The sequence below is a fragment of the Branchiostoma lanceolatum genome, chromosome 5 (assembly GCF_035083965.1).
Source record: "Branchiostoma lanceolatum isolate klBraLanc5 chromosome 5, klBraLanc5.hap2, whole genome shotgun sequence".
In the NCBI taxonomy this organism is placed as follows: domain Eukaryota; kingdom Metazoa; phylum Chordata; class Leptocardii; order Amphioxiformes; family Branchiostomatidae; genus Branchiostoma; species Branchiostoma lanceolatum.
In genome coordinates, this window is record NC_089726.1 from 25,548,098 (window position 1) to 25,568,203 (window position 20,106).

A 20,106-nucleotide genomic window follows, 5' to 3' on the forward strand; every position below is an offset into this window, starting at 1 on the left:
TAGAAATTGGCCAAATAGAGTGAATAGTAGTAATACAATCATTTCGGGTTGAATAACACTTACTAGGTACTTGAGGTTTCGTCATCAGTCGTTATATTCTAACTTGTACTTGACACGGTCAACGAGGGATCCGAATCTCACGTAGTGTCGGTAAATTCTCCCTTCACCATTTTGCGCCATTTCCAAGTCCACGATTCCGGTCCCAGTGTTGGGCGAGTCGCCAGGAATAGTTCCTATCAAGACAGGTAGAAAGGTTCCGATTTCACTCACGCCGTTGTTTAACCGTTGTCTCCACTGGTACCGGGTGGATTAGGAGATACAACAAAGTAATGATTTCCCCGTCCCGAATCGCGTGCCCGCATGCCCCGTTCAGCATCTCCATCCTACTCCGGATCCGTTTCACCAAAACCTCCTTGGTTTCACCTAGGAAGTATAATCCTATGAAAACGCCTTGGTTTCACCAAGTTGTACAGACTGATGTCCTTGTCCCAGCTTTACATTTTTCCGTCCGGGTTCCGGGTGGTAAGAACAACGTTGTGGCCATAACTTGTGGGTTGAAACGACTGAGTTCAAACTTCCTTCATGAGCTGTCTTCGCTGTAAAAAATCTCTGTCTCTGGGATATACGGTTAGTTTGAAAAAGCCACCCTTGTCTGTCATTGGGTAATGCCCTGTCACATGGCATTTCGCTAGTAAATTTGGAGATGTTTCATTACCATCTCAACGTACCGGCCAGCCATCATTTCAAATCTTCCGAACATGCACGATTCTAACAGATAAGTGCCGAACGCTTCCGAAGAAATAATCACGTGGTCATGGATCAATGTGCTTGGGCATTGTTACGTCACGCGGCCGGAAGTTACCGAAAATTGTCGACAGAAAACGGTTACGGCTGGGTTCTGGGCTGATTTTTGGGGGGACCCAATAAATGAAATACTCCTTTTGTGGCTTGCTACCGTGCTATTTTTAAACGCCCAAAGTATGAAATAATGATGCAGATGCGCTAATATAGGGAAGTTAATGTAAATTTCAACCTCACCAAACAGAATTGTTTTCCCAAGAATATTTCAAGTTTTACCCTCTGAAATCGCTTAGGGCACCTTTAACATAATAGGGGGGAGGTCCCCCCCCCCTTCTATGTAAACCGAGCCTAAAGGTGACGGAAGGATATTGGAAAGGTAGAAATACTGCGAGGGAAAACGCCCGCTTTCCGGCAGCTTTTCTCTACCTAAACATAAGAGTGGGTTATGTAAACCGAGCCTACATGTAACGGAAGGATATCGGAAAGGTAGAAATAACTGCGAGGGAAAACGTCCGCTTTCCGACAGCTTTTCTCTACCTTAAAATAATAGGGGGGGGAGGTCTCCCCCCTTCTATGTAAACCGAGCCTAAAGGTAACGGAAGGATATTGGAAAGGTACAAATACTGCGAGGGAAAACGCCCGCTTTCCGGCAGCTTTTCTCTACCTAAACATGAAAGGGGGTTACGCAAACCGAGCCTATATGTAACGGAAGAATATCGGAAAGGTAGAAATAACTGCAAGGGAAAACGCTCGCTTTCCGGCAGCTTTTCTCTACCTAAACATAAGAGGGGGGGAGGTCTCCCCCCTTCTATGTAAACCAAGCCTAAAGGTAACGGAATGATTTCGGAAAGGTAGAAATAACTGCGGGGTAAAAGGCCCGCTTTTCGGCAGCTTTTCTCTACCTAAACATAAGAGTGGGTTACGCAAACCGAGCCTATATGTAACGGAAGAATATCAGAAAGGTAGAAATAACTGCGAGGGAAAACGCCCCCTTTCCGACAGCATTTCCCTACCTGAACATAAAAGGGGGGAGGTCTCCCCCTTCTATGTAAACCGAACTTATATATAACGGAAGAATATCAGAAAGGTAGAAATAACTGCGAGGAAAAACGCCCGCTTTCAGGCAGCTTTTCTCTACCTAAACATAAAAGGGGGGAGGTCTCCCCCCTTCTATGTAAACCGAGCCTATATGTAACGGAAGGATATCGGAAAGGTAAAAATAACTGCGAGGGAAAACGTCCGCTTTCCGACAGCTTTTCTCTACCTTAACATAAAAGGGGGAAAATACCTTAGAATATAACTGCTGTTTTTTGTAAGCTGTAGCATAAACACGGATAAAAGAAGATCAACTCCGACGCAGACAGGTATGGACTGTATGTCTAATTTTGCCACAAAGTAGACGTAAAATGTGCGTGCACATGCATGGTGCGTTGTTTAAAAAAACTGTAACAGAAATGACTTAAGCGGGATCGGTGTTTACTGCAAATGGGTGTATCTTAAAGATCGAAGACCGTTTCGGGTATATCAGCTATTCTCAAAGATTTTGAAAATTGAGGCACTATTAGTCCCCAGGAGAGAATATATCTGCTTGGAGAATATATTGGTTACTGATGTACCATAATGTTTCATCTATACGATGTATATAAGGATGCTTAAAGTCCATGGAAAGATATAGTATGCATTTAATTCATGTTAACGAACGCGGAAAGGTTGCGGAAAGCTCAAATCTTACTTTCAGCGGCATTAACGGCCCCGTAAACTCTGCTGAAATATTTTCCGAACTTTAATTCTTGTTTCCGTCATTCGGAAAGTTTGCTTAAATATTCGATTTCGTGCTGTGTAACGGCGAGAACCAAAGCACTGCGGCAACCAACGCCGCAGCCGCGGTACATATTTCCAACACAAGAATTTGTCCTCCTTGGTTTCAGTTTCAAGAACTATCGTATTATCTACATTTCCGTCTATGAAAAATTATCAGACAAAAACAGCGAAAAAACCTACTGTTCTTCACATTATAACGTACTGTTGTATAGTCTAGATTTCGTTAAAATGTTGTCACTCTTCAAGTTGTCACTTGAGTCCCAAAATACCCTTCAATGCACCGAAAAGGTCCGCTACACCACGACGTCCAGTGAAATCACCTCAAGTGGTAACGCTGATTGAGAATGCCGATTTCCTACCCAGTGTTTCCTTGAAAGTAAGATGTAATAAGCGCAAAGGACGACGGGAGAAACCGTGCCCGCTAATGAGGGGTGGGGCATTTCCGGAGTGAGCGACAGGAGAGACCGTCTTCAGGAGCATTTGAGCGAAAACATGTACCGCGGCGGTTACCCAACATAAATACCGTAGCCTATTGCCCGTGGTATAACTGGTTTTTACTGTTCAGACGGCTTAAACCAATTAAATCACAACAAAGACATTATACATTATACATTATATTACATGATAACAATACTAAATTACTAAAATTGATTAGGTTTTACATATACATCATTCCATGCCAATTTGATTATACACCATACAATTTTGACGTTTTGACTGTGGGAACACCCCTCCCCCCGTTCCAGGAATCCCAAAAAGGCCAAGTCCAGAAAGAAATATTGTGGCAAACAAGGAGTTGTTCAATTCACTGTTATTCTAAGTCTTTGCATAATTTTCTACATGCATACAAATGTCATGGGAATCTGTCGTTCCTTTGTTCAGTTATCTCCCCTAGAATATTTTACCAATACCGTCCAAAACGTGCACCACCTTATCCTCACATCAAAAGCTATTATCCATGAAAAAACAAGATCATGGCATGTCCAGAACAAAAAATGTAAAAGCCGGAACGTTGGCTGCAATACAAAGGCAACACACCTTAATCGACATAACGTCTTTCCCGCTGCTACCAACATACATAATATATCATTACTATTTCAAGTTCTTTGCTTAGTGGTAAGCGTTAAGCTAACTTTAGCAGAAGCATAGTTGTTCATATATACAACCTAGTTGTGGGATTCGTCAGAATCGTTCAGAACCGGATATAAATGATGTTGTTAAATGAATATTTTAACTTCATTTCAGTGAAGGAAAAGCGTCCCCGAGAACAGAGATTCTCCACAACATCAATCCTTTGATTCGGCAAGTCAATTCCAATAGTGTGATGTTTCAAGACCACAACATATTTGACACTTCTATACGAGCTGCTATTAGGTCAGGGGACTGGAAGCTAATTACAGGAAAGCCAGGTAAGTTGTGGATGTGCAACATACACACAAATTAAGATTTCTGTTCTATTCAGCTGTTGTTGCTGCATATTCTTCACCTTCATAATGTAGTCCCAGTTCAATTTAGTACACACGCCCCGTGCACTGCGAAACTGTGATGCTTTTTAATAATATGAAAAAATGAACCAATCATCACCTTTGAAACACAATGAAATGTAACGACATTGATAGTGTGGTTGGCTAATTAAATCAACAAGGAATGTTAATGTGTAATTTTTGTTTGTCTTCCCATGATCTCATCTAATTTCACTGAGATTGCCAAATAGAGCCCATTCCAAGTCACTAAGAGGGTTTGATAATGATATTTGTAATAATTTTGAAAAAAATTCTTATGAAAAAATATCTGAGTGACAATAGTTAAATTTTTTTCTCCAAAAGAACGATTATAGACATATGAATTTATTTAAGGAAATTTAGTAATATTTAATAATAGCTGCACAAAAATCTCCTTATTTAGAATGCTTTCTAAATATCTATTTATGTCTTTTGCTTGTAGAAATATTTATAAAAAATGTAGAAATGGTTAACAATGGTAGAGTGTTGATTACCCCCATAAAAGTAGGTGCTAATCTGGCCCTTATGTCTGCTTTTGTACATCTTTATATTTAACTGCAGGACACTGCTTGGTCTTTTGTGGAAAGCGTTATTCCCTATACTTCGCAAGCATGTGTGAATTTCTTTCTTTCCAGCCCTCCCACATATCTATAAAGATGTTACAAATAATGGTAACAAAAATGGTAAGAAATAGTAGAAAATTGTGAATAAATATAGAATACTGTTTCCATTATTTAGCAATTACTGTAAATATAATATTCTACATCATGAATAACTCTAAACTTTTGGAAAAATATAAAGATTTTTCTAAAGTTGAAATCACATTCAAAATATTTCAAAAGTATCAAATCTCTTACACAAATAATAACAATAAAATGAAAATATTTCTAAAATATGAAAATAAGAACCCTGGACTGTGACTTGGAATGGATTCTACTATTATAAGTTTAAAGAAAATATTTTGTTGCGTCTGGGGAAAGCCAAAATATGCAGTTTAACCCTCAAACCACCGTATGGGGTCAAAACTGACCCCGGGGGTATATAAACATTTGCCATTTTGACATTTCGAATCTAAAACAAAATTCCTTCTATGAGTTTGTTTGTATATATGTCTTATACCTTCTGACAAGTTTTTACCGAGATTGGCTCTTATTGATTAAGTTATCATAGAAAGTTTACGCGTGGTTCAGCGGGGTCAAAACTGACCCTAGCGAAATCTGCACACATATCCCCTATTGTTTGATACTTGTCATCTAGTAACATGTAGGATAAGGATTTTAATGATCATAGTAAGTTACAAAATATAATTTTGTAGAAACTTTTTTTTAATGAACGTAAAGATTAATGACTTTGTGAGATATTATGACGTCATTTAAGTGATTTTATTGACGAACAGCAACAAATTGGGAATTTCCATATTACTCAACGGTACAAGGTAAAGCTTAAATCGAAATTCTGTATGATAAATCATAATATATCTAAAGACGTTATTTGTAGATGGCAACAGGAGGGACGTCAACATGACGTCATAAAGATTATATTCATATGAGGTTACGCCAGTGAAATCCGCCATCTTGGTTCCGCCATCTTGAATTATTTCAAATGCATTATTTCATCATATAACCTAATAACACAATACAAATGGACCAACACGTTTATATTCAGATTGTGTCTGTTTGAATAAACATATAATGATGGAATTTGAGGTTGAAATAACCGGTTGTAGTTTATCTGATTATATCGCCCGCTATCTTAGATTTTGACCGATGACGTTATCAAGTATGCATGAAATATGTATATTAAATCATTAAAGTGATAGTGAATTAAATTGGTTGATATTGATATAGTAAGGAAATAAGTGCAGTTTAAAAAGACAGCCCTAGAATAACATTACAAAATCCCAAATTAGCGACTTTTTCAAAAAATGGCTCTTAGAAACCGGTTGACATAGCAACATGAAAACATTGATTAGTTATTTCATTAAATTCAAATTGTTGCCAACGAAATTCTGGCAAAGGTGACCAAGTTTGGTTGTTCCAGCGTAATACATTCAGATTCTATATGACATTAAGTGTTGGCGCAGGCCTCAAAAGAGTCCGCTTGTCTGAATAGCGTTAGTTGCAAAAGACGATGTTCACTATTTTTGCATAAATTATGATAATGAACAGACATTCTTTACACCTTATCATGTCAAACTGTCCCTTATAGATTCATAACCCTATCCAGACTGGGCTTTTTTGGTATATCGGGGGGGGGGGGTGCTGATTCGACCCCCCCCCCTCATAATTTCCGAACGGGATGATGTGTCATCACCAAATATGAAGGGAGTGATAATTACGTCAAATTATACAATTCCTGTAATTTTGGTGAAGTTATGACGTTATATGACATAATTATCACGTCATCGAAAGAAGTGATTTTATTGGCTAAATAGGGAATTCCCGTAATATCTAAAGGTATTAAACAAAATGGATTGTATCATTCATTTTAAGGTATGCAAAGGCTTACAACGTCAATGCTTTAGTACATTGACGTCGAATGACGTCATAGAATGACGTCATGTGCTGTTAGCGGTCCCTTTTGATCCGCCATCTTATATCGGCCATTTCGAATTTTTTTTTCAAATTCTTCTTTTTCCAATTATGACCTCAAGGGACAAATAGACTAGAAACGTTAATCTAAATGTTTCTGATAAAGAAAATGTCAGGTATTGACGATTTATAAGGCGAAAAAGCCTGCTGAAATGATAGTGATATCGTCCTCGATCTTAGATTTTGACTGATTACGTCATCAAATTAGCATAAATTATGAATATTTAATCAAGAAAGTTACATCTAATTACATAAAATGTTATACATGTAGGAAAACTAGTGTAGTTGTGCAAGAAAACCTGAAAAATATCATTGTTTTAAAAAAAAATAATGATTTTTGCATAAAATTTCTGTCAGAAACCCGTTGCCATGGCAACATGAAAAAAAGATAAACTTGAATAATTAGTATAAAATTGTTGCCAACAAAATTTTTGGAAAAGTCACCAAGTTTGGTAGTCCTAGCCCAAGACTCTCAAGCAGACAGCACTGGCCTTGTGCTACTCTACTGCTGAGTACTGCGCCGCAGTGTGGGAGAGGTCATCCCATGCCCCAAAGGCTGGCGTGGAGTTGAACAGGGCATGCCGCACCATCACAGGTAACCTGAAGGCCACACCCCTGCAAGCCTTTTACACACTGGCAGGAATCTGCCCGCCTGGCATCCGACGAGATGTCCAAGCAAGGACCGAGCGGGACAAACAGCAGAAGGATCCCAGACATCCTCTACATGGGCACCAGGAGGTACCCCGGCGACTGAGGTCTCGTCACAGCTTCATGACTCTACGAGGCCTAGTGGGAAAGACACCAGAGAACCTCAGGATCGAGATGTGGAAGAGGAGTGACCCGAACAACAACAGGGCACTCCCACCCCCCAGTGAGTCCCTGCCCCCGGGGGCCGACTTGCCCAGAAGGAACTGGGTTGCCCTGAACCGGGCAAGGGCAAAGGTGGCCAGGACAGGTGACAACCTGCTACGGTGGGGGAAGGCCAACAGCGCAGCCTGCGGCTGCGGTGAGGACCCCCAAACCCTGCAACACCTGATGAACAACTGCAGACTCTCACCTACCTGCACAGACTCAGACCTGCGGAAAGCGAAAAAAGTCGCACTGAACTGGATAGAGATGAACGACAAGCTATGATGATGTAGTCCTAGCATATATCGTTTAGCAGTAATACGATGTCAAAGTTGGCACGTGCACTTTTAGCCCCCCCCCCCAGTCTGGATATATATATATATATACAAATCACAAAAATAGTTACCAAAAATTAGCCATATTTGTAGAACACATTGTGGGCTCAATTTTGACCCCATACGGTAAGATTAGTCGTAAAAAACCTACGATGGCTTGAGGGCTGAAAAATACCAATGGTTTGCATTTTCACCGAGCATATATGTATTCTAAAAAAGAATATATTATACACCTCCAATTATCATATCATTTTTGTAGAAAGGTAAGGCGCAACATTGTTGGAAATTAACTCGTGTCGTGTGAGGCTTAAGTTATTTTTTTCGAGTTAATTTTGCGAAGGGGTTTCTGACAGGCACGTTTAAATTAACCCTCATCCGACCGTATGGGGTCCGTTTGGACCCCAGGCGTGTTTTAATGTGTGCCATATCAACATTTTTCGTTGTAGAAAAAATTCCTTCCATGATTTTGTTCATGTACATGTCTTACAACTTTTGACAAATTTGTACCGGGATTGACCGATTTTTGCGGAAGTTATACTCTAAAGTGTGCGTGTTGTCCGCTGGGGTCAAAACGGACCCCAGATAATTTCGCATTGTTTATTACGTAAGTCCTCATAACTTCCAAACGGTATAATGTATCCTCACCAAATTTGGAGGGAGTGATGTTCACGTAAAGTTTTATAATTTCTGTAAATTTTGTGACGTTATGACGTAATGTTACGTAATTATGACGTCATCGATGTGATTTTATAGACTAAATAGGGAAGTCCCATAATATTGAAAGGTATTAAACAAAATAGAGTGTATTATTGATTTTAAGGTATGCCAAGGCATACAACGTCAATGGTGATTACGTTGACGTCGAAATGACGTCATAGGATGACGTCATGTGTCGTTAGTGATCCCTGTCATCCGCCATCTTGGATCGGCCATTTTGAAATTTTTAAATTACATTTTTTCCATTTATGACCCCAAATCACAAAAGAAAGAGACTGGAAACGTTAATCTGAATGTTTCTGGTTAAGAAAATACCAGGTAGTGACGGATTTGAAGGCAAAAAGCCTGTTTATACCTAAAATAAACATCTTGTCCGCCATCTTGGATTTTTAGCGATTACGTAATCAAATTAGCATAAATTATGAATAATTAATCATGAAACTTACATTTAAATACATATGATGTTATACATGTTGGTAAACTAGTGTGGTTGAGCAAGAAAACCTGAGAAATATCTTCTTTTTTTTAAATTAGTGACTTTTTGTATAAAATGCCTGTCAGAAACCCGTTGCCATGGCAACAGGAAAAATGATAAACTTCAACTATTATCATGGAATTGTTGCCAACTAAATTCTAGGAAAAGTCGCCAAGTATGGTAATCTCAGCATACGTCATTTGGCAGTTATACGATGTCAAAGTTGGCGCGGGCACTTTTAGCCCCCCCCCAGTCTAGATAGGGTTAAAGGAAAATGTGGGTTCTCCTCATTTTCTACATAAATTATCATAATGAGCTTTAATCATCAACACCAAAACTTGTCAAAATATTCTCCATAGATTATTGTAACAGGATATGCACAATAACTACAATAAGATCCACCAGAAATATATTTAGGGGGCAAAGCAAAATGGGGTCCGTTTGGACCCCATACGGCCAGATTCGTCGCAAAAATGTGTCGGTCGGATGAGGGTTAATCTGATGTAAATTTCAAGCTTTTTATACAAACCACTATTTCCCTAAAGTACTTACATATTAAGTTATTTCATGTAACTTTGATGTTATAATATTTACGCAGTAAGCTAATTAGATGAGATAAATTTCGAACCACTCAGTGACCGAAAGTAAAATTGCGAGGCTGTGACGTTTTGAGAATTGTCCAATGGAACAATGTAAGATTACAGTATATTGCAAAAACAGGAATTTTCTTGATATTTGCATTCTAACTTCTTATGGTATGACTTATTGACAGTAACAGAGAGATATCTATCAAATATTGATATAAGTAGAGGCTATTAACAAAAAAGGACCGTGGAAGCTGCACAATGGTACCTTCCGAACATGTTCGCACATTCAGAAATCCCCCACCTTACCCCGCAACCAAACCCCCAACGCCCAGTGTGTGGTTTGGCGCGAAATCGGTGGGGCATTTTTACATCAGCTGGGGAGAGCAGTTTACTAAAGATCGTAAAATCTAACCCAAAATAATAAAAAAACGTGAGTTTTCACCGCAAATATATGAGATTGGAAATTTTCTTGTTTGATATTTTAAATATTTGTTCTTTCCATCTCCTGGCCAAATTTTGTTAGAAACAAAAATTTTGATCCCAAGATATAGGAACATCATTATTTCATCTATCACAAGCTTACTGTCAAATTATATTTTGTCAACACCTTGTATTAATCAGAAAGGAATTAAATTAAAGATGTTAATATTGACTTTTGTGATTTTCAGGAAATGCTGACTGGTTGGTAAAGTCGTCGATTCGCAAGACTTTTGAAAAATCTACCGACTCAGGCGCTAAGCAGCTTTGGCTTTTTAATATTCGCAGCGATCCTCAAGAGCGAAGAGACCTCTCAGGGGAGTATCCAGAGATAGTACACAGACTCCTTCAGAGACTTGCAGAGTACAACAAGACTGCTGTTCCACCTTACTGGCCTGACCCCGACCCTCGATCAAATCCCGCCTTGCATGGGGATGTCATTGGGCCCTGGTTATGACTTTCCCACCTAAAACAAGGTGAGGTTCGAAAGCTCACAAACGATTCTTTTAGAATAACTGGTCTTTAAAAGAAATGCATGACGTGGCCTGACTGCGTTTTTTTGCAGTGAAATTCTAATCCTCGTTTGTTTATGCTACGCCGACACATGCCGAATTTCACATCGTTTTGATTTAATACATAGGAACTGGTGATTTGTATCTTTGTTATAAAAAGAGTGAACAGAGCCATGTTATCACACGTCCTAGGCATTTCCAGACCATATTTGGTATGCAAACTAGCACACGTGCGCCAGAAATGCAAGATAAACTCAATTGTCCAATCAGGTTTTTTAATGCAGTGCTCCCATTGGCTGTCACTACCAACACTGTATGTAGTATTGAAAGTGACAGAAGTCGCAAATATTGTCGAAAAGGCCCAAAATAAATCGTTTTGAAGAGATTTATGCCCAAAATGGGATTTATAGTATTTCAAATATTTGTTCACGGCACATCTACAGAAAATTTCAGGTCAATCGGTTGAAATACGAGGGCACAGGAGGTCAAGATATTCATCATTGGTCATAAAAACCTCAATAAAATCACTTTCAATGTCAATATCGAATAAATGAAAAAAAGGCCAAGGGTATTTGCTAACATTACCTTTGTATCAAATTTCAGTTCATTTGGTCAAAAAACAACAGAGATATATGTCAGTGATCTCTTGTACTGCGCCAGGCGCAATGATCTAGAAAATGACGCCATGGAATCCATCTGGTGCGAAATAACAAAATCCAATAACAACTTCTTAATCAACTGTTCATACCGACCGCCATCTTCAGATGACACGTTCTATGATCTTTTTGAAGATCAAGTGCAGCAAACCATGAACCATGGCCCAGGCTGTTAAAGTCATATAGGGCGACTTTAACGCGAAGAACAGCAACTGTTTAAACAGCAACACAACTGACAACCCAGGCCGGCAACTAGAAAATGTTTTCCTAAACCATGGACTTGAACAGTTGCTTCATGAACCGACCCGTGGAGGGAACCTGCTTGACCTGATTGCAACCTCCCGCCCAGCGATGTGTTATCAGACGGGCACCGTGGCTCCTCTTGGTGACTCTGACCACCTATCAATAGCTCCCGCAATTAATCTGAAAGTACGCCAGCACAGCGGAAAACGCCTCGTGTGGTCATATGACAAAGCAAACATTGAGGCTCTCCATGAACACATCGAAAACGCACCTTGGGACATTAATTATATCTTCGACTCTATGGACGACATCTGGGATTCATGGTATAACATGTTCATTGCAATCTGCAAACAGCACATCCCCCACAAACTAAGTTCGACTACCAGAACAGCAAAGCCATGAATCCAACAAACAAGTCAAAGAAGCAATCTGTCGAAAACACCGTCTCCACTCTAAAGCAAAACGGGTAAATACAGACGTAGCCTGGGCTACCTACAAAAGACAAAGGAACCTTGTGACCTCCCTAACAAGAAGGGCCGAGGCAGCATATATTGAGGACCTTGTCAACGATGTGGAGAGTGGCAACACCAGGCGATTCTTTACGTATGCTAAATCTGCACTGGGCAAGACATCAACGGGTATCCCGGCACTTCAAGTCGGGTCAGTTACACTAGAAACGCCAGATGAAAAGGCCAATGCCCTAAACGATTTCTTCATACAACAGACAGGTCTTCCTGCCAGAGACGACCCAACCCCAACATTCCAACCTACCGCCATCCCTGGAACAGTTCTTGACTCACTTCAGCTGTCAGTTGACGAGGTACGACAGCAACTATGTGCCCTCAAAATCGGAAAGTCATGTGGTCCCGACAATATCACTCCGAAGCTCCTACGCCTAGTAGCAGATCCTATATCAGGACTTCTAACTCAGCTGTACAACAAGTCCCTCCTCCTTGGACAAGTTCCTTCGGGGTGGAAAAAAGCAAACGACACCTAACAAACAACTACAGGCCTATTTCCCTACTTAGCATTGTATCAAAGGTTCTAGAAACCCTTGTCAACAAACGTCTAACGGCACATGTCAATCCAATACTGACAGATCATCAAAGCGGATTCAGACCTCTTGACAACACTACGCTACAGCTGGCTCGAATAATAGAGGAATGGACTGAAGCCTTGGATGACGGAGAGATTGTGGGATGCGTGTTCCTTGACCTTCAAAAAGCATTTGACAAGGTCTGGCACGCAGGACTGCTATCCAAACTTAGAGCGTATGGAATCAGTGGATCCATGCACAACTGGTTTTCCAGCTATCTGTTCGAGAGACGCCAACGGGTAGTCATCCAAGGTGGGGCATCAGACTGGAAGTCTCCCCTAGCCGGAGTACCACAGGGTTCTGTCCTCGGACCGACGCTTTTCATACTCAACATCAACGACCTTGCCACTAGCTGTATACAATCACAACCAAATTTATTCGCCGACGACACTTCACTGTCCTCCTCTCATCACTCTATCCAACATGTAGTTGCATCACTGAACAGAGACCTGAGCTCTGTGTCTACCTGGCTGTCTCAATGGAAACTTGAAGCCAACATAGACAAGTGCAAAGCTATGTTCATCACGGCACGCGCCATTCCACGACCGATTCCTCTCGTGACCCTAGGTGGAACTGTATTGCAAGTTGTCACCAGCCATAAACACCTCGGCGTTACCCTCCTGGTCAAACCATATCGACATAATCTCTACAAAGGCTAGACGATCTTCTGGTTTGCTATGTGCTCTGAGGAAGAAGATACCGAAGGATCTACTCCTCAGACTATACATGGCAATCGTGAGGCCAAACCTTGAGTATGCAGACATAGTCTGGTCTGGTCTTACCAAACGCGATCAAAGGACTGTGGAATCCGTCCAATACCAGACCACCAGAATCATCAGCGGCCACTTCGGGCTACCGTATCCTTCATACGAAAGCCTCTACACCGAACTATTACTACCGTCAGTCTAGTACCGACGCAAGTTCCACACAACTGTGACTCTCTACAGACTTTTGAACGGACGCTGCCCTCCGCATCTCCAAAGTTTGCTGCCCCGAACACGTGCGCCTGACACCGACTCCCGCTATCCCCTTAGAAACAGCGAACACTTGACTATTCCAGCGTTCAAGACTACCAGATCCCAGAGAACATTTCTTAGTAGAGCGATTTCACTGTGGAACTCTCTTCCTGGTAATATCCGAACGTCACTCACCGTCAGTTCCTTCAAAAACAAACTCTGCACATCACTCGGCAACAAATACTCTGTAAATAATGACTGAAACATTTGATATATGTATTGTATAACCTAGTACGTAATGTAAACCTAAGGTTTGGCTTTGCGTCGTCAACGATTTTATATAATTTAGTCTCGTGCATTTTTTACCTTAGGCGCTTTAATTTAGTTTTGTGAAATATTTTGTTAATTTTGTTTCTTCTATGTATTTAGCTTGGCGTTTTATGTATCTGTTTGGTGTGCCTTGTGAACGTTTGTAATGAACTCTGTGAACGTTTGTAATGAATACTGTTACCAGGGCTAACCCTTTGTAATAGCCTTTGGCTAGTTGGGTAGCCCTGGCTGTACTGTTTACAGTCAAATAAATCAAATCAAATCAACAACAGAGATGAATCGATTTGAAGATTTGAGAGAAGGAGAAGAAACCTGAGTAAAAAAGATATGTTGAGCCATACTAGGTACGGCTAAACATAAAAATCATGATGATCCGTAACCCCCTTTTTTTTTAGTTATCACCAAATCAATGGCGCACAGCTGGCACACAGTTGGGTAACCTAGATACCAGCGATACTCGAGTTGTCCCTGAATAGAGATCGATTAACAGCTTTCAATGGAAGTATTATGTTTAACTTAACAGGGGTAAACATGTTTAAATTCACTGACGTAAACATCCTTTTCTACTCAGTTTCCTCTCCTTTTTTTCCGTTCCAAACAACGAAAAAAAACATGAATATCTCGACAACTAGAGCTTGGAATAACTTGAAATCCAGCAAGCTCGTAGGCCTAAACATATGACACTGCACAATCGTTTTTCCGTCCAAAATAGATGGAAAAATGGTTTAACCCTATCCTGACTTGGGAGGGGGCTTAAAGTGCCCGCGAAAACTTTGATATCGTATAACTGCCGAACAACAAATGCTAGGGCTACCAAACGTGGTGACTTTTCCTTAAATCGAGTTGGAAACAATATTAAGATAAAAGTATAAGTTCATTATTTTCGTGTTGCCATGGCAACGGGTTTCTGAAAGGTATTTTATACAATTTTTTTTTTTTTTACAAACAGTGATATTTCTTAGGGAATTCTTTCTTGCTAAACCACACTAGTTATTCTACATGCATAGCATCATATGTAGCTAGATGTAACTTTCAATATTCAATATTATCAATTTATGCTAATTTGACGACGTAATCGGTCAAAATCCAGGATGACGGACCATTACACTATTCTAGGTATCAACATGCTTTTTCGCCTTAAAAATCGTCACTACGTGGCATTTTCTTTACCAGAAATATTTTGATTAACGTCTCTAGTCTCTAGTGTTTTTTTGGGATCATAAGTCGAAAAAAATTAACAACACGTGACGTCTTTAAATGACGTCATTTTGACGTCAACGTTGTTACAATTTACGTAATATGTCTTGGTAAACCTTGAAATGAACAATAAATACTACTTTGTTTAATACCTTTCGATATTACGGGAATTTCCTATATAGCCAATAAAATCACATCGATAAAGTAATAAGTACGTCATATATCGTCATAACGTCACTAAAATTGTAGGAATTATAAACATTTACTTGAACATCACTACCTACAACTTTGGGAATGATAAATAATACCGTTTAGAAGTTATGAGGGGGGCGAATGAGCCCCCTAAACGCCCCCCCCCTCCCCCCTCCGTCCCGGATATCCCCAAAAAGCCCTGGATAGGACTAACCCTATATAAAAATGCTGCATAGATATAGTGAAAAAACTACCATTTTAAGCTCATAATAGAACTTTAGAATCCCTTAAGAACTCGTTTGGAACTTTAGAACCTAGATTATTCCACGTCTGCAGGTCAATGACCGCAGCGAACAGGCCGCTTGAAACACCGAATAATGTTCGCAATAAGGTCAACGACGTAAGTTGGTGCGACGTAAGTGTTGCAAAGACACATCCTTTGAAGTTCACATGTTGATTATGATTGACAGGCGGGTCACTTTTGATGTGCGTGGGGTGGGTATCACGCAAAGCAACGTAAATGTGGATGCAAATTTCCATTGCTTGCTTTTTAATAGTTCTATAGAAAAAAACGTCTAAAAACACGAATACTGGGCTTAGAAAAAATGATCGTGCGGTTCAAAACATATGTAGATCTGTCTTTGCCCTGGATTAACATGAATAACGAGAAAGATTTTCTAAGCACGTTTAGGATCTCATGTACATGCGGTATTGTGCACTAATTGTTTTGGTATAGTTTTTGTCAATATTTGCGATCATGATAACCAGCGATTTGTGTGAAACAAAGTCTTTGCCGCCTTTGGTATACCAAGCAATCGGGTGTCAACATGCTTTAGATTGAAAAGCAATTCGTGGCGTATTAAAACGGCCGCTAAGGTGCCACGTGCCTACAAAGCACATGGCATCGGTAAAAACTTACGCACGGCAAAAATTTCATCAGCAGAGTGGAATTGAAGAAACTTAAAATTATCTCAATATTGCATTATATATGACTTTAAGTCCTTTACTTTTACATAAATTGCAGAGGTCACAGAAATAGGAAATGTACATCCTTTTTTCTTACTTTCGATCTTTACATGGATAATGACAACGTACGCACTCGCTACGATTCAGTGTCTTTGACGAAGTTGACTTGTTTGTGAAACTATATGCCATTCTTTGGAAATAGCGCAGGAGAAGAAAACCGATAAGAGATGTGTTAAAGAGAGTAAAGAAGAGTACTTATGAGTACAATTGAATGGACACTTCTTATATCGACATGTGCGCCGTACTATTAAATAAATCTCTCATCCCCTTGCAGTACTTTACTTGAATTTCAACATGCGCTTTCGGGATGGATGCGAACAAAGCACGGGCACTGAATAGCGTCGACGATTTCATATAGCCAAATTATGGACGCTAGTGCAGATGTTGCTAATTAGATATGCAAAGAGGTTTCTAATTGGAATGATCCATATGAATTAATTGTCTCCTGTTTTTTGATCACACATATCTATGTTCCAAATATCATAGTTGTGGCAGAAATTCCTCATAAATTATGCAAATAGTGTTTAAATTCACAAAATGTGTGTCTGATAATATTCACCATTATCTTAATATGTGTCACTAGCATAGATAGTTAATATTTGTCACCAATGTTTACAATATTCAAATTGTCATGTTTTGTATCATTAATATCAATTCTTGTCGCTCTTGAGACATATCAATTGAAATCTAAATCTTTCTTATTGATGGTGCAAATAATGTTACCATTTCGTTGGTTTTCATAAAGGTCATTTACAGGTTGAAAATCATTTCGAATCCATTCGTCCCTTATTAACCTATCCTGTGTCATGGACTTATCCTGTGCTGACGCCTGATCTTGGGAGCTCCTCGGGATCTTGTGCGCCATGTTCAAGTTGCGAAAACAGGATCTGGCGGGGGAGTCGAGTTGCGGGCATTCTCCTGACGTGTCCCGCCCAGCGGAGGCGATGTCGTGCCATCGTGGTCTCGATGCTGGGGAGGTTTGCTCCGAGAAGGACAGTTTCATTTGTCACGAGATCTTGCCATTTGACCTTCAGGATCGCACGGAGTTTCTGCTGTTGGAAGCGCTCCAGCTTTTTGATGTCACTCCTGTACAAGACCCACACCTCAGAACCATAGAGGAGGGTCGAGAGGACGATGGCTTGGAACACCATTATTTTCGTATGAAGGTTGAGGTCGTGGTTAAGGAAGACACGTTTTGAAAGCCTCCCAAAAGCTGCGTGTGCAGCACGAATCCTGTTTTCAATGTCTTTCTGCGCAGTGCAGTCGTTGGAAAGGTAGCTTCCAAGGTACGGGAATGATTCCACAGTCTCAAGGGCTTGGTCCCGGAGACATACATTGCTCGTGTCAGGAGAGGGCTGGCCCGGGGCTCCCTGTGCAGAGATCTTGGTCTTGGATCTTGGTCCCAACATTGGAGGTGAGACAAAAACGGGAGTACGCACGGTCAAAGGCACTAACGGTAGTTTTGAGGGCGTCAAGTGTGTCCACATGGATTACGTTGTCATCTGCATACTGCAGCTCCCGTACATTGATCACGGTTGAAAGTCGACGGGCACGAAAGCGTCCTGTGTTGAAGAGGCCTCCATCCATTCGGCAGCGAAGTTGGATGCCAGAGGCCGTGTCAGGGAGCGCGTGGATCATAGCCCCAAGGTAGAGGGAGAAGAAGACCAGTGTTAATGGGGAAGGAGTCAGAGATTGTGTTTTTCGTCACGACGCGGCCAGTCATCCCATCGTGAAGGGCCTGTACCAGGTCGCTGAAATGGTTGGAACAGCCAAAGCGTCTCAAGGTTGCCCACAAAGCTGGTCTTGGGACGCTGTCGAATGCCTTCTCCAGGTCCCAAAAGACGAATAATAGTGGTCGTCGTTGCTCACTCGACTTCTCCTGGAGCAGGCGAGCGCAGACGATGGAGAACGCGAGCACAGACGATCATGTCGGTTGTACCACTAGGAGGTCGGAAACCGCACTGTGATTCTGGTAGGTTACAAGAACATTCTTCAAACAGTTACTTTAGAAAAGGGTAGCGAAATACGCACCTCCAAATTTTCGACGACTCCTGTCCGTCTTGTTCACGGAGTGGCCTAGTCTCGCGAGAACACGAGACTAGGCCGAGACTTGTGAAGATCGTCCTGCCTCCCCCGCCTCCTGGCGGAGTAGGGGCAAGTAGGACTTGGGCAGCTCGTGGATTGGGCCGTTGATGACTCTGTGTTTAGTTTTTAGTTCATGCTGGCGGAGTGCGGATATCCCGTCATTACAGTCTATGGACTTTTGATGTTCGGCAGTCTGGCAGTCCACATCCAGTTGCAACGAACTGGAATGAACCTACCGGAGGTTGGGAGCTGCCCAAGTCCTACTTACCCCTACTCCGCCAGGAGGCGGGGGAGGCAGGACGATCTTCACAAGTCTCGGTCTAGTCTCGTGTTCTCTCGGAGACTTCGCTGGCACTCCTGCTTTGCCTTCTTGAAGCGTCAAAGGCAGGCGCGGTTGGGGCGATTCACCCATGTGAGGCGGGCAGAACTCTTCTGGTTAATCAGTTCTTTGATACTGGAGTCATTTTGGTCGAACTAATCTTGATGGGACCGCCTGCAGTACCCGACTGCATCTTCTCTAGCCTTGCTGATGTTGTCGCGGAACACAGACCAGTCCGCTTCTACAGAGTCTGGTTGTTGTGCCGGGGGTGGAGTCTCACTCTGGAGCTCTGTAAGACGGTTGGCGTAGTCTTCCCTGACTTCAGGAATCTTCAGCCTTGCGACGTCGAAGCGACGTGACCTCTTTGCCGGTCTGTTGTGGCGGGGAAGGTTGGGCAAGCGGAGTCTGAGGCGACCTATGAGGAGTCTGTGATCTGTCTAGCAGTCAGGGTAGCGTAGAACGACTCATTAACATCATCCTCAGAGTCAAGTGTTGGAGCGTAGACAGAGATCAGAGTCAGGCGGTTGTGGTCAGGGAGTGGCACGCGTAGGGTCATGAGACGTTCGTTTACAGCGGTTGGGACCAGGTTATAGCGGTTCACTATCGAGGTCCTAAAAGCGAAACCAACACCATGGCTCCGCCGCTCTTTAGCATCCTTCCCTCTCCAGAAAAATGTGTAGTTGGATCCAACTTCGGAGAGACTTCCCTCTCCGGCAAGTCATATTTCAGAGAGGGCAGCAATGTCTATGTTAAAACGACCAAGCTCCCGACTCACAAGGGCAGTTAGTCGGTGTGGTCGTTGTGTGTCATCATTATCCATGAGGGTCCTCACATTCCACGCTCCCACCTTGAAAGGGTTCAGTTTCAGTTTTCTTCTCGATCGGTTTTTGACCGCAGAAGTAGGTCCCCACTGGCCACGGTCTGCCAGTCAGGGAGAGATGTGGTGACCGATGTTTATCCAACCTTTTCTACGGGTTTCTCCACTTGGAGTGGGCTGCGGTTCTCCTAAAAAGGCCAGCCCAGTCACGCCTGAAGCTGCCGAACTATCACGTCACCACAACTTCGTGAATAGAGCGACCAACACGCAGGCGCCGCCAGTGTGTGGTTCCAGACTAGAGACTTCCAGCTGACCAGGCCTGTCCCCGTCATCCAGAGTGCCATCGCCACGGGACTTTGAGGAGGGTAAGAAAGAATGATAAGAAAGTTGAGGCTCGTTGGTTCTGACACGAATAGCCTTTGCGTGAGTTTGATTAAGGTGGATCTCAGGTTGCTGCCTTGAGACCCACGCACTTGGGCACCTGCCTTCTCCAGCGGCACCATGGAGGATGGAGACGTGCTG

The 20,106-nt window shown here is 41.8% G+C and overlaps 1 protein-coding gene across 4 annotated transcripts in view; it reads left to right on the forward strand.

The window, feature by feature from the left end:
* LOC136435845 (arylsulfatase B-like) overlaps window positions 1-14,219 on the forward strand; it is a 32,890-nt gene extending 18,671 nt beyond the window's left edge. For 2 of the 4 annotated variants that reach the window (XM_066429558.1, XM_066429556.1), the window contains exons 8-10: window positions 3,868-4,031; window positions 10,347-10,631; window positions 11,271-14,219. In XM_066429558.1, the coding sequence (XP_066285655.1) occupies window positions 3,868-4,031; window positions 10,347-10,612 (430 nt within the window). In that variant the 3' untranslated portion in view covers window positions 10,613-10,631; window positions 11,271-14,219. Of the gene's footprint in view, window positions 1-3,867; window positions 4,032-10,346; window positions 10,632-11,270 lie in introns of those variants that run through there. The other 2 variants (XM_066429557.1, XM_066429559.1) reach the window with 2 other exon arrangements.
* Window positions 14,220-20,106: the final 5,887 nt, after the last annotated feature.